At 41.9% G+C, this 12,670-nt stretch overlaps 2 protein-coding genes across 2 annotated transcripts; one reads left to right on the top strand and one right to left on the bottom strand.

Moving 5' to 3' along the window:
- Positions 1–4,593: 4,593 nt before the first annotated feature.
- On the top strand, positions 4,594–6,400 carry F4817DRAFT_248879 (MADS box protein). Its single transcript, XM_049299136.1, has 3 exons — positions 4,594–5,400; positions 5,536–5,670; positions 5,732–6,400. The coding sequence occupies exons 1-3, from the start codon at positions 5,149–5,151 to the stop codon at positions 6,005–6,007; spliced, it is 663 nt and encodes a 220-aa protein (XP_049155363.1). The 5' UTR covers positions 4,594–5,148; the 3' UTR covers positions 6,008–6,400.
- Positions 6,401–10,162: 3,762 nt separating this feature from the next.
- Positions 10,163–11,006, bottom strand: F4817DRAFT_248838 (Ctr copper transporter). Its single transcript, XM_049299135.1, has 2 exons — positions 10,449–11,006; positions 10,163–10,392 (listed from the first exon to the last, which is right to left on the bottom strand). Exons 1-2 carry the CDS (start codon positions 10,910–10,912, stop codon positions 10,287–10,289), a joined length of 570 nt encoding a protein of 189 aa, XP_049155362.1. The 5' UTR covers positions 10,913–11,006; the 3' UTR covers positions 10,163–10,286.
- Between the last annotated feature and the right edge of the window lie 1,664 nt (positions 11,007–12,670).

Here is a 12,670-nt window from a genome sequence, read left to right as displayed (position 1 = left end):
CCAATCATAGCAACCCCGGCTTTAAGAGCGATACTCTCCGAGGGCGTCTTTTATTGCTTATCTGGTTACGTCGACGGCTTTGTTTCTTCTTCCTTGTCTTATCATTAGGAACGTTTTTAAAGAATGGAATTCAATTCTAAAGATAGCCTTGACGGCATTTTGAATCGAAACATCGAAACATCGAAACATGAAGACTTTACATACCTTACCTATCTAGACAGCTGCTAACGTACGGACTTAATCAAGATGAAAACGTCAAGACCATCCCATCCACTACCAACGTGCTGGATTGGATTCCCGATATGGTCAACTCCAAAATGGTCGAACGGCCTTCATTTCATTGGAACGGAGGCAAGATGCGACTTTGAACCCCTGCTCGCCCCTCATGCATGGGGGAGTGTGCCCGCATTGTTTCCTACAAGCGAACCATCCATCAGATCCGTGAGGCGCTGCACCGTGCGAGTCTCAGAACGATGAGAGTGGAGAGCTTGCCAGGTGGCAGAGTTGAACATGTACACTACAAGACAGCTGCGTGAGCTATTCTCAAAGTATGTGAGTATGTTAGGTACTGTATTAGAGCGTAGGCATTCCAAGCGGCGTTAAGGATAAATCCCCATTGGGATTCTTCGGCGACAACATCAGATCCTCACGACTATGTAGCTTTCTACCTACGAATTACCTAAGCCCATAAGGACATCTCCGTAAGGCTTAAGGCTTAGGGCTTATTAGTTAGTGTAAGACGTCTCTAATCAAAACTGAGGCCTTATTTGGTTACGCAAAGTAGCACAATAACAAGAACAAGACCATACATATTGCTTTCTTCTCGCTTCTTCTTTTAGGCATACCTCTAAAATAATACGTGTGCTAAGACAGCATGCTATGTATGTTGCTTTTTTCCCGCCCCGTAAGCACTAGGAGCCTGTCAAAATTGCGGTTCGGCTGTCAACTCGCTGTCAGGGTCCCCTACAATGCCAGCTAATGTAGAAGCGGTCAGCGGGCTCCAGCTTCGCTGACTATCTTCACCACTCATATTCGATTACAAAGTCATTACTATGTAGACCATGTAAACCTGCAGCAATATATAGTAATGAAACCCATGTTTTCCTTCTTGCCCAGCTAGCTAACCAGCTACTTACTTTCATATGTACGTATTGCATAGTATGCATAGTATGCATGTTAATCACCAGCCAGCGGGTTTTCGGTCGGACTGCTGTGCCGCTGACGCAAACGTAAAACTAGCAAGGCTTATGGGAATCCTAGAGGCACCAGCTCTTATGGCTCATATGGCGGAATTACGTCCACATACATAGTACACTACGTAGATGACAGATTCGTGAACATTCGTAATCGGTCGCTCTTCAGGGGGCCTGCGCGTGGGCCGTGGCGTGTCTAGCGTCAGTAGAATACCTGCAGAAGTTGATGGTTAATGCAGTACGACATGCATCGAGTTAGGGTCCTGGCAGTCTGGCAAGCTGCTCTATTATGTATGTATTGTACCTAGGTATTGTAGGTATTGTATTGTACTTTGACTCGTTCTCCAGCTCGCAGCTCGCACTGTCAAGAACCAACATTTTTACCTAGGTAAATTCCAACATTTCAAGACAAATTGTGACCAGTGTCATTATCTACCACCTCATCCGGGAATTGATATACCTATCACGAACCATCTTAAAAGCTTATTTTCACTTTGTATCCTACCTAGCTACTTTCCAAATCCCGACGGCATATCTTGAGGTTCATTGGTGTATCCTGCTTACTAGGAAATCTTCATAGCCACTAATTCAAACCAATAAGTAGCCGATAGTCGCCGATTACTATGTAGCTCCAATATGCAACAATGAGATGTATCTCGAACCGAACTGCTTTGACCTCGGGACATTTAACAAAATACATAAACCCCAACCGGTTGTAGCCACCCTTTCTCAACGACGGCGAAACCGATGCAAACTGAGAGCCTATGGCTACGCGCCGGTTCTCGATGACTACTTGGTGTATCGACAAATAGATTGTCAGTAGTACGGGAAAACCGGATATCCGGGATGAGGTGGCCAGATATTCTCTAAGAACGACGTTGCGCATCACGTTAGTTAATGACAGCTCAACTTGGCAACGAGTCACTCGACTCAGATAGACCCAACCGGACAAATAGAAAATTAATAGAAGTTTACCCTACTATAATAACCTTTCAACAATTTGAGATGTCTCATTTGACTGCCAAGTTACCAAGCGGCTTAAAACCGACTTACACGTGGTAGAGTTATACGTTTTGGATGTGAATAGTATGTTGTTTTATCACATTTCACTGCGATATCGCAAAATACGAATAACATGCATTCATGCTGTCAGCAATGGGAGGACATACGTAAAATGAAGAGCGGCACTTACGAAGACATTCGGTATGGGTTATGATCCATATTCTTTATACTACCATTCCAACGTTTATTAGACAATACAATACACGTATATTAACCACATACCGAGATACCAGTCTTTGATGTCATTACAAATATGTCACCTACTTGTTGAATCCTAACCTGCATCGAGTCTTGACTATTACGTAGGTAGACACGTACCCCGCAACGCTTATTTGACTTTGAATATGTGTCTTATGAGGACAAGGAGTATCATATACCATTAGTTATATTACTACGTTCACTTTGCTAGCTCTCCACTGCTTCTAAATAGGCCCTCACTCAAAAACGCAAACGGGGGAACTAACAATGTTTCTCTACGTCTCAATAATTTAAACCAACTGGAGTTTATATGATTCATATTCTAGGAGCTTAGGTACTTTTGAACGTATTTAGGATTTGACATCGAAATAATATATCAATAGCATTTTTATTTTTCTTACACATGCCTTTCAATGTTCTTAAAGTGCTTGGCAGTTACCGTTCTACTGGGTTAAGTAGTAATAGTACCAATATTAATTCAAAGGCCCTCTACGTTGAATATATCCTTCAAACCTAATTGGTACTATCGTTGCTATTTATTAAAAGTCCTGTACTCAACGCGGATCCTCGTAAGCAGGAAGATACGATGCTATAATGATGATGATTTCTCTTGATACTAGATGATTCGCATCAAAATGATCAAACCACCTAAGCTCCTAAGGAATAGACGTCGCTTATCATGTATATGGGCTTGAAAATGACCGTTAGGCTATTGAAAGCAGTTCACTTATACACACCATAAAGCAAGCTAGAATTGAGTTGAAGCTCTCGAAGCTTTACATGAAGAACTGGAGAAGTATCGTCGAATGAGATGCTAAGCACAGTGCCGAATTCGGCAAGTACCTGATTTAGCTTTACGATCCCAAGTTTGGCAGGTGGCAGGTAGCAACTTGCTTAGGTGGGGGAAGAAGGAGCGCTACCATTAATAATAATAAGACCGCGCGTAGCGTCTTCGGTACGTATATGTACAGTCGTAGAGAACCTAGAGAGCCCCATTATGGCCCACATCAGCTGGTGGACCCGAGCGTTCTGCGGAAATTTCTGCACCGTTATTTTAGGAGCTACCAGCCTGCATGCGTTCCCCCCTTCGGTAAGCCATGTCACTTACTTGACCATTTGATTGGCTAGATGCCTCCATCCTTTACTTCAGTAAAATACTCTGGTCCAAACTCACAAAGCATGGTCTCCACCATCCATCCATTACTCGACCGCGCCAGTCTGATTGTCCAGGCAGCCCAGTGAGATACTTATGTACAGTAGGTAGGCTACCTAGTACCAGGTCACACCGATAGCTCCAGCACCATTACACTATCTTACGTACCTAATTGATGTATCTATTTAGGTATCTACCTAGGTACATGCCTTTCACCCCGTGGGGTATGCAGACAAGCGAAGCAAGCAACCGCGCATTATGGTAACTGTTCATCTAGTGTACCTTAGGTTCCTCTAGACGTACCAGGCGCACCAGTCCTTACAATAGCATTATTATTATTATCAACCTACCCGAGGCAGCGAGGGTTGTTGCTACTTTATTAAAAAGTCGAGTGATATCGCTAGCACTAGTTCTGCACTAAAGCACAGAGGTAGCTAGTTCGGTCATAAGCCAGGTAAGTGATTGGTCTGATTAGAGAGGCACCTCCACGATTAGATAGAGCTAGCAGGGCCCCTCTAGCATTGGGCTGGGGGTGAGAGCAGGGGAACGAGGGGGAAAGCACCAACGGTCCTACTGCTGGTGTAGGCTGGTACAGTCTGGTGCTATGAACTGTATGATCAGAGCAAAAAGAGTGGAAAATCACGACCCGCCACCTAGTGGCCCATGCCCCCGCAGCTTCTGTCTTTTTTTTCTTTTTAAACAGTGCGGCCTTGACCACGCAAAAGCCCGTGTGCTACCACCTCGCTATCCTCTTTTCAATCATCCCGCATTCACCTTTCCTGATCAATCAATCAGACCAAGCTTGATACTGGCAACGTTTTGATCTTTTCTCACAGGGGAAGTTTAACTCCAAAAACGTACTGTTTGACAATCGCCGAGCCTCCCTTTTCAGAATCCCCTTGACTTTATTTGCATCAGCCCGCAAAGCACCGACCATCACATCTAGGTTAGTTGGTTGTCAATCACTTTTTTCGAGGTTCGCGCCCACTACTAATTGAAATTAATTATTATTTTTAAAACTACACTTTTTAAATTGTTTGTTTTGGGCAATTGACTAACATATTCCACCTACCTTACCAGGCAAACATACCAAAAGTTGACCGACCTATTGACGAATACTTTCCAAGCTACCACCCGACCGGTGTACCGAGAGACAACCCCAAAAAAATAAAAACAACCAACCCGAAGCCAAACAAAGCCGCACGGCCAATCTTTTACTTTTTTTTTTTTTTACCCTATTTTCCCTTTTGACACATTTTTTTATATTTTTTATTTCCCTAGGCAGGAAGTAGTAATTAACAATTTCTACGCTTGTTCTTCGGCCCTCATCTTCCAACTTTAATCCGCCCGGTGGCCGCGCACCAGACTCGATACAGCAGGCGCCCCAACCAGGTTTCTGCGACAGAATTACAGCCTACTACAACCCAGAGCCTCTCCGCTCAACGCCAGATCAAGTATAGGTCGTCGGCACCACGACCAAAACAGTATCTCCACCATTTTTGCCTTTTTCGTTCGTGATACAATCGTCGTACCTCGATAAAAATGGCCGACATCACAGACCAACACGATCAAACTTCTCCCACCGAACTCGACGATTCCCACGTCGGCAATGGCAATGCCGGCCCTGCAGAAAACCGTGGCATCAAGCGCCAACGCGCTAGTATCGCGGACGACGACGATGATGATGATGAGAAGGGAAGTCGCGAGCGTCGCAAAATTGAGATAAAGTTCATTAGCGACAAGTCGCGTCGTCACATCACCTTCTCCAAGCGCAAGGCCGGAATAATGAAGAAGGTATGTTTATGCACCAGCTTCTATTATCTTCATCGCATATTAGTTCACCGACCATCGCGTTGAACGCGTTACTTGTATTGAGACTGAGTTTCCAATCGTGCCAACATTTATACTAACGTCATATTTCCTAATTAGGCATACGAGTTGTCTGTTCTGACGGGCACTCAAGTTCTGTTGCTTGTCGTGTCGGAGACTGGGCTTGTGTACACATTTACCACCCCCAAGCTCCAACCGCTGGTAACCAAGGCGGAGGGAAAGAATCTCATCCAGGTTCGTGTCTCGCGACTCAGCTCAGCTCGATTCGAGTCCTAAACTGACCGATTATATTTAGGCTTGCTTGAACGCGCCTGAGCCTACCCAAGGCAACGAGAATGGCGTCGACGATTCCAACCAAGTCGAATCGCCTGAGGAGCCGCCCAATTCTCACCTGCCCCCTCAGACGAGCCGACCGGGAATGCCTTCTCATATGCCTCCGAACTACGTACCTAACGTACCCATGGACCCTCAACAAGCCATGGCGTATCAAAGTTACATGCAGCATCAGCAGCGCGGGCAATTTGGGCTAGCACAGTCTGGTATGCCACAGCACACCTCACATCAATCGTGACGGTCGCCATAGTGGCGACAGTATTGCCTTGCACCTGATACCCCGAATTTAATGCATTCACGAGGTTCTTTTTTATTCGAGGCATTCTGAACACACCTATAATTGCAAGGCTTCGGTGGTCCGGCGTTGTTGGGTCATCGTGACTTATTTCTTATTTGTTCTACACAATGCGACCATATTATTTCCGTACCGATTTCGACCGTCTTTCGTATTATATCACTTGTCGCTGACCAGATTTGCGATTGGTGATCCTGGGCTTCGACCCAAATTTTCAGTATCCATTAATTCTTGCTTCATATTCCACGGAATAAACTGAGGCCCAGCTTCGCTAAGCTTAGGGACTTGGTTTCTCACCCTCTCCCGATCTTCAATTTCCCGAATGGTAGTAGGCTTTATAACAATGACGGTAGCCCTTACACCGTCCATAACTAGCCATTAGGAGATCTGTTTCGGCCATTATTCCGAAAATGGTCTACACTACCTTCGACACTAACTTGCCACTAAAAAGTTGAAAGTGTGGTCTTCGTCGATATGTAACGCGTCGGTTTACATTGGTCCTACCGGTCGCCTCTTCTACGACCGCATACGTCTGGGGTTGCTTCCCTATTACACCTACCTGGACATAGGAGTGTAGGAGATGGCAACCACATTAAGATAATATACGATGGGATCAAGAGTTGTCGAAAGAATCTCAATGGATACTTCGCCTTCTAAGTCTGCGTGGCCACTACTAATTCTCGAACTGGATCGACCGTCCCTATGTTTGATAAGGAAACGGCGACAATGATTTACGAATCATGGCTGACGAATATATGAACGAAACCGATCGATCGGAACCGACTTTGCTGTTAAATGGCCGTTGAGGCAGGCATCTTCGTAAACCAAGACTTTTGCTACTACTACGATTCACACTACCATCCAAAAGTCTTTGACGACCAAAAACTCCTGTGGGAGGGGTGGCAATCATTCCTTAACGCAGTTACAAGTTTTCGTCCTCATCCCCAGTACTCGATTGAGGATAGAGTTTACGTTTCTGGCGTTCTCAATGCCCCGGCATCAGCATAGTTTTGGGCACATGTCTCAGGTTTCAATCCGATCGTTTCTATCCATCTGAAGTCATTTTCTCCAGGCATTGGGCCGTGATGGGCTGGATGAAAGGTGGGACGCTCTACGCCGTCGTAGGAGGAGGCGCGTTTGTATGATAGGAATCATCCCACAGGCAGGCATTGTCCTCCCGTAGATCCCCAAGATCTTGGCGTCTGGCAATTGATATTTCAGTTGAGAATTGCTCCATATCGAAGTTAAATTCCTAGAAGCTCTCTGATGTTGTGAATTCCGTTGATTTAATATGAGTGATTTGTCTAGTAATTTCTCCAATGCGAGTGATTTTGCAGCAGCTTCGGTCTATTTTTCGTGCTGATCCAGAGCTGAACCTAACCATTAATTCTACGTAGTAATCTGTAAAACGGAGGTTTGGTAAACAGGTATGTAGTTTGCCGTACGCGTTTTTGAACTACATGTGTTACTAGGGCACCTTTGGAGAACGGGATGTGCCATACACGTTTTACGTCTAACACGTCACGCTCGGAAGTAATTGGGTCCAAATATACCAGTCTTTTGTATTAAGATCTTGTGTTCATGGCCAGTGTTTGTATGCGTCGAGCCATGGTGTGTATATATGAGAGGTAGTTGTAGTTGGTAAGGGGGCGTCTGGACGGAGTGTTGCCTCTTGTTTCTTTCTAGGATTAAGTCTTCAATCTCAATATATTTCTCGGCTGTGCAGTACATTACATTGCTTTGCTTCGAGTAGGATCGTGAACACGTAGACACGGTTCTCATGTAGGCTGGTTTGCTGTAAACCGGTGGGTGGGTGGGTGTATGGAGGAGTTGCACAAGTTCGTGTTTGTGTTACTGCGGTGAATTGCTCGGGTCTATGTAGATGGTCTGGCGAGTGGTGGGCTGGTTACCTACTCTCTTTGACACGGGGGGATAGGAAGGCAGCGTGAACCTGATAGAAGCTATGGGTAAAGTTTAACTAGTAGTTCCCTTTCAGTTTAAGGGGCATCAATTGTGTCTTTTCTCATCACAGTTGCTCTATTGATGAGCGGGACTAAGTAGTTGGTTTGCCCCTTTTTGAAAGAAAAAAAAAAGGGGGGGGGGGAAGGTCGGTTGCTATATAACATGTAGGCTTACATTGCTTAGGACTTAGAAAGGATTAATATTATCTTACAAGGCTCTAAGCTTTTGGTGCTCATTTTATAAGGTAACTTACCTATACAATGGAATATTCTCAGTTGTTGCTACCATTCTTTGTCCATTTCGGTCAGATTCATGCTGTCCGCATCGGTCGATTGCGAACGGACTAATTACCTAGGTACTAAGTGTTCCTTAGTCAATAGCCCGTACAAATCATGACGAATATTTAGATGTATGTGTGTTTGACTTACTATGCTAACTATAAAGATAGGGCTTTGATCTAGTTATTGGAGAACTGATAATGGTATTTATTCCTATCCTTCTAAAGGAAGCGAGACATCTTAACTTTTAGCCTTTTTGACTTTATGGGGAGAGTTCCTTACTGCGTAAATTTATTCATTAGTAGATCCATATCCGCCATCCTTGGAACCCTTTTATCTTGCACTCATATACTTCTCCATCCATCCATGTTATAGGAGACTGGATATGTCACTCGCCTTCTGATGACTATTAATATCCCCAATTGACCGTTCCAATTAAGAGCTTTTGATATCAATACCATTTGACTTTAGACTCGGTTAAGATGAACTGTGACATATCCCTAGGAGAGACATGGGGACAGTGAACAGTACCTACTCTAACAATCGTCAAGGCCCTTTGGGAGATATTCAAGTCTTGACTAATCTTATTAGCAACATAGATGGGCTTCAGTTATGCGCCATTGTAATTCTCCTATTTCGCCTTCGTGACCTCTGTAAGTAGGCATATCCTACTAGCTCGTGGCAATTACGGTCTTATGCCTAGGCTAACGAGAACCTGTCATTCTTCTCTACCTGCCATAATATATCATTTCCCTTAATCTTTGAAGGTATTATTGTAGCTTAACTGTTAAAACTCTGTCAAATCTAATAACTAACAGTGTCTTGAATATTGGATAGAAGGATGGAAGTCTGGGTATCGTGATGAAGGCTTCTCGTCAAATTTGTCAGAGTTGCTGGTTTATACCTTTATGCGTATTATCTCTTGGTAGGCAATATCTCCAACTCATATTCTGAATATTATTTGGGAGTGGTAGTTTATAACTACGGGGTACGGATTTGGGAGCCCAACTGGTTTATCCTCCTGAAAGCTCATTAGGAATACACCCTGTGTGCTACGTAAGGCTACACTATATCAATGCAATTACAATTCATCTCTCGAAACCTACTGCACACCGTTATCGTTGAAATATTCCTATCCTATTGTTCTCCTAATAAAAATTTAACCCCTATTTCGAGACCCCTGAGGTAAACCCCGCAGGTTAGCTTTTACGGTTGCGTAGAAAACAAATAAGTTGCAGATGTGCGCAAAGGTGGATGGCAATAATAAGGCTTGTCTATAGATTTAGATCGGAGTATATCTTACTATTTTAAGGATGGTAAGGTTGGCGATGGAACGCATGGTGACATGCAGTCAACTCGAAGCACGTGAAGCGGAGATCTGAGTCTGGACCCGAGCCCAGATCTCTGGCCTTATGTAGGTAGAATTGGACTGACCGGCAACAAGGGTCCCGGAATAGGTCAAGCAAAGCTGATGATTTGTGGAAAATACGTGGGGTGAGCGACAGGGGTATTTCTTTACATACATACACTACATATTAGATGAGCAGATTTGAGAAGGTTTCTTACCCCCACTGGCCGCGGAGAGAATGTACGACATAGAATAGCTCCTTGCTTCCATAGCTCCGGACTGGTTCAGCTTCAACTCATAATCATATTGATAGGATTCTTGCGAAATTAATGCAGCCTTTGGATCTCTAAATTGCCTTGTTTGAGTAGCAAATACCTCAGCTTGCATGTTTGCTTACTGTCCCCCCTAAACGCCATGCTCAAATCGCAGTGATGATAATAAAGTGCCCCTCCCTTTTTGCCTTATAGGCTGATATCAACTAGCCTGGAACCCAATGCATACCATCCCTCGTAAACTTGCAAACACCACCGGACTCATGCTCGTGCCGTCGTATCGTAAATTGAAAAATTAATGTGCGCCGTCTTGGCGACTTGAAACCCGGCAATGCTTCCCTTTCCTTCTGCGATGATGCGTTTTAGTGTTCTGAGTTGTAGAATCGGCCGACAAGCAGGCTGCCTAGGAATGTGCCACCGAGGACTGCAATGAAGTATCCGACGTTCATTGTCATGACTGCCAACATGCTATGTGTCTTTGTTAGTCCCAGCCATAATCACTGATTGGTATGGTTTGAGCTTACAGAAGATAGCTGATACCGGCAATGCAAGTATCTAACACCGCTCGCATAGGATCGACCGACATTCTCCAAGGACGAAGGTGAAGCTGTTTCTTCTGGACGACCACAACATCCTCTTCAACGCCATTTTCCGTCAGTGTCATCTTCTTGCTGAAGCTGTCAGTTGACACCTGCTCTGCGACAGGGAGCTTTCCCTGCACAACAACGTATCTTCGCTTCATCTCGGCATCCAACCATCGCTCCTCTGCTAGTGCCTTGCCTGCAAGTAGTAGTCGAAATGTTATGCCAAGAATGAGCAAGAATATGATGGTTCCAGCGTAGGCGCCGCTTGTGCGTGGTGTCCAGGAATTCGAGTAGAGAGACGTAGTGATGCTGTTTTGAAAGACCATATTCATCATAGACGAATGCGACATATCCATGCCACTCATGTTCATCGTCATATGTTGATCATCGCGCGGGGACAACATTGCGATTGATCTATTTTGCTAGTCAAGATTGGGAAGATCAAGTTAGAAGGAAGCCGAGGTATTGTTGTTGAGTAAGGTTGTTCACAGAGCCGTGGAATATATGTCGCGTTGGATCGGGATGTTGACTACCCAGGGAGGGTTTCTATTCGTGAAATATTCCAGTCACGGCTACGGTAACCAGACCAGTGTCAGGGATATTCTTTTGGGTATGAATGATTGAACTTTTGCGACGAAACTTGGGCGCGTTGCTCATGAATCGCATATGATACTCGTAGAATTGGTGAGACAGGGTGAATAGAACTTGAACTTAGATCTTTGAGTGTTACGCTGGCAGCAAACGATTTGAAAGAACAGGTCAAAAGTCCAACGTGCAATGATCCAAAAATAAACCTTGAATTACAGACTAAAAGAGAGAAGGGAGGGAAGGAAGAACTATCAGAAAGGCGAAGGCGGAATTGTGTTGCTTTTCTTTCTTTCTTGTAGAGGGATGGGAAGGTGCGGCAGTAAAGTAATAAGTACCACAAAGTTTTGCCAGGGTATATATGGTAGACGGTTAGGATATTTATGCCAAAATCGAAAAAGTTGGTAGTATTATGTTTAATATGGTAATAATAACGTTAAGAATATAGTATAAATTTGATTATTTACCTTATATATATAATTTATAAGGTAATATATATATTTTTTTTAATTTATACTGTTATAATTTAATAAATATTTATTTAAATCTTTTTTAAAAAATATTAATATTTTAATTAAAAAATAATAAAAATTATAGTTTTAATTATATATAATTTAAATTAAAATTAGTAAAAATATTAAAAAGTTATATAATTATATATATATAGTTATATAAGCTTTATTATTTAAGTTATTTTTATTATTAATTTTTAAAATTAATTAATTAAATTAAAAAATTTTATTATTAATTTAATTTTTAATTGTTTTATATATATAATATATTTAAATAACTTTTTAAAGATAATAATTTAAATGTTATAATTAATATTATATTATAGTTTTAATTAATGCGAAAATAATGATTTAAATTGTATTTGAATTAACTTTTTAACTATTATATTATAATAAAATTAAATAACGTTTGTTTAAAAAGGTAAATATGTAATATCTTTTAAAAATATCTTAATAAATAAAGTCATTTTAAATAAATTTTAAATATTTTAATAGTAATATAATACTTAATATATATTGTATAAACATATAATTTAGTCCATTATTTTCGCATTAATTAAAGTTATAAAATAATATTAATTATAACGTTTAAATTATTATTTTTAAAAAGTTATTTAAATATATTATATATAAAATAATTAAAGATTTAAATTAATAATCGAATCTTTTAATTTAATTAGCTGAATTATATTTATTTAATATAAAATAATAAAAAAAAAAATATTTTTTACTTTGTATATACTTTGCATAGTATACTGTACATCTGTTATATTATCTTTTTTGGAAAGCCCTGACCCATTTTCCTGATTTTGGCACAAATGTCCTAACCGTCCACCATAGTATAGGTAGTTTCATCACGTAGTACATACAAGTACATCTGTTACATATGCACACCTTACGGCCTTAAAGGACTGCTATGTACCTGAAGTACCGATAATTTCAAGGCAGGAGAGCATGACAAACGCGACCGTACCTACGTCAATTTGTCTTAGGAAACAAAGATATGTTAAATTTAGTAACCATTATCCAAACACATAACGCAGTACAATATTAGTACATGTATCT

This window comes from Daldinia loculata (assembly GCF_022478755.1).
Source record: "Daldinia loculata strain CBS 113971 unplaced genomic scaffold F4817scaffold_63, whole genome shotgun sequence".
In the NCBI taxonomy this organism is placed as follows: domain Eukaryota; kingdom Fungi; phylum Ascomycota; class Sordariomycetes; order Xylariales; family Hypoxylaceae; genus Daldinia; species Daldinia loculata.
The sequence above is the reverse complement of the archived record's forward strand: the minus strand, read 5'-3'. Positions and strand labels throughout refer to the sequence as shown.

Excerpts from the sequence above, each read along its gene's own strand:
- F4817DRAFT_248838 (XM_049299135.1), bottom strand. The coding sequence starts at position 10,912 with ATGTTGTCCCCGCGCGATGATCAACATATGACGATGAACATGAGTGGC. Across the intron at positions 10,393-10,448 it reads GCCGGTATCAGCTATCTTCT|CATGTTGGCAGTCATGACAA; the intron begins GTAAGCTCAAAC and ends AAAGACACATAG.
- F4817DRAFT_248879 (XM_049299136.1), top strand. The coding sequence starts at position 5,149 with ATGGCCGACATCACAGACCAACACGATCAAACTTCTCCCACCGAACTC. Across the intron at positions 5,401-5,535 it reads AGGCCGGAATAATGAAGAAG|GCATACGAGTTGTCTGTTCT; the intron begins GTATGTTTATGC and ends TTTCCTAATTAG. Across the intron at positions 5,671-5,731 it reads AGGGAAAGAATCTCATCCAG|GCTTGCTTGAACGCGCCTGA; the intron begins GTTCGTGTCTCG and ends GATTATATTTAG.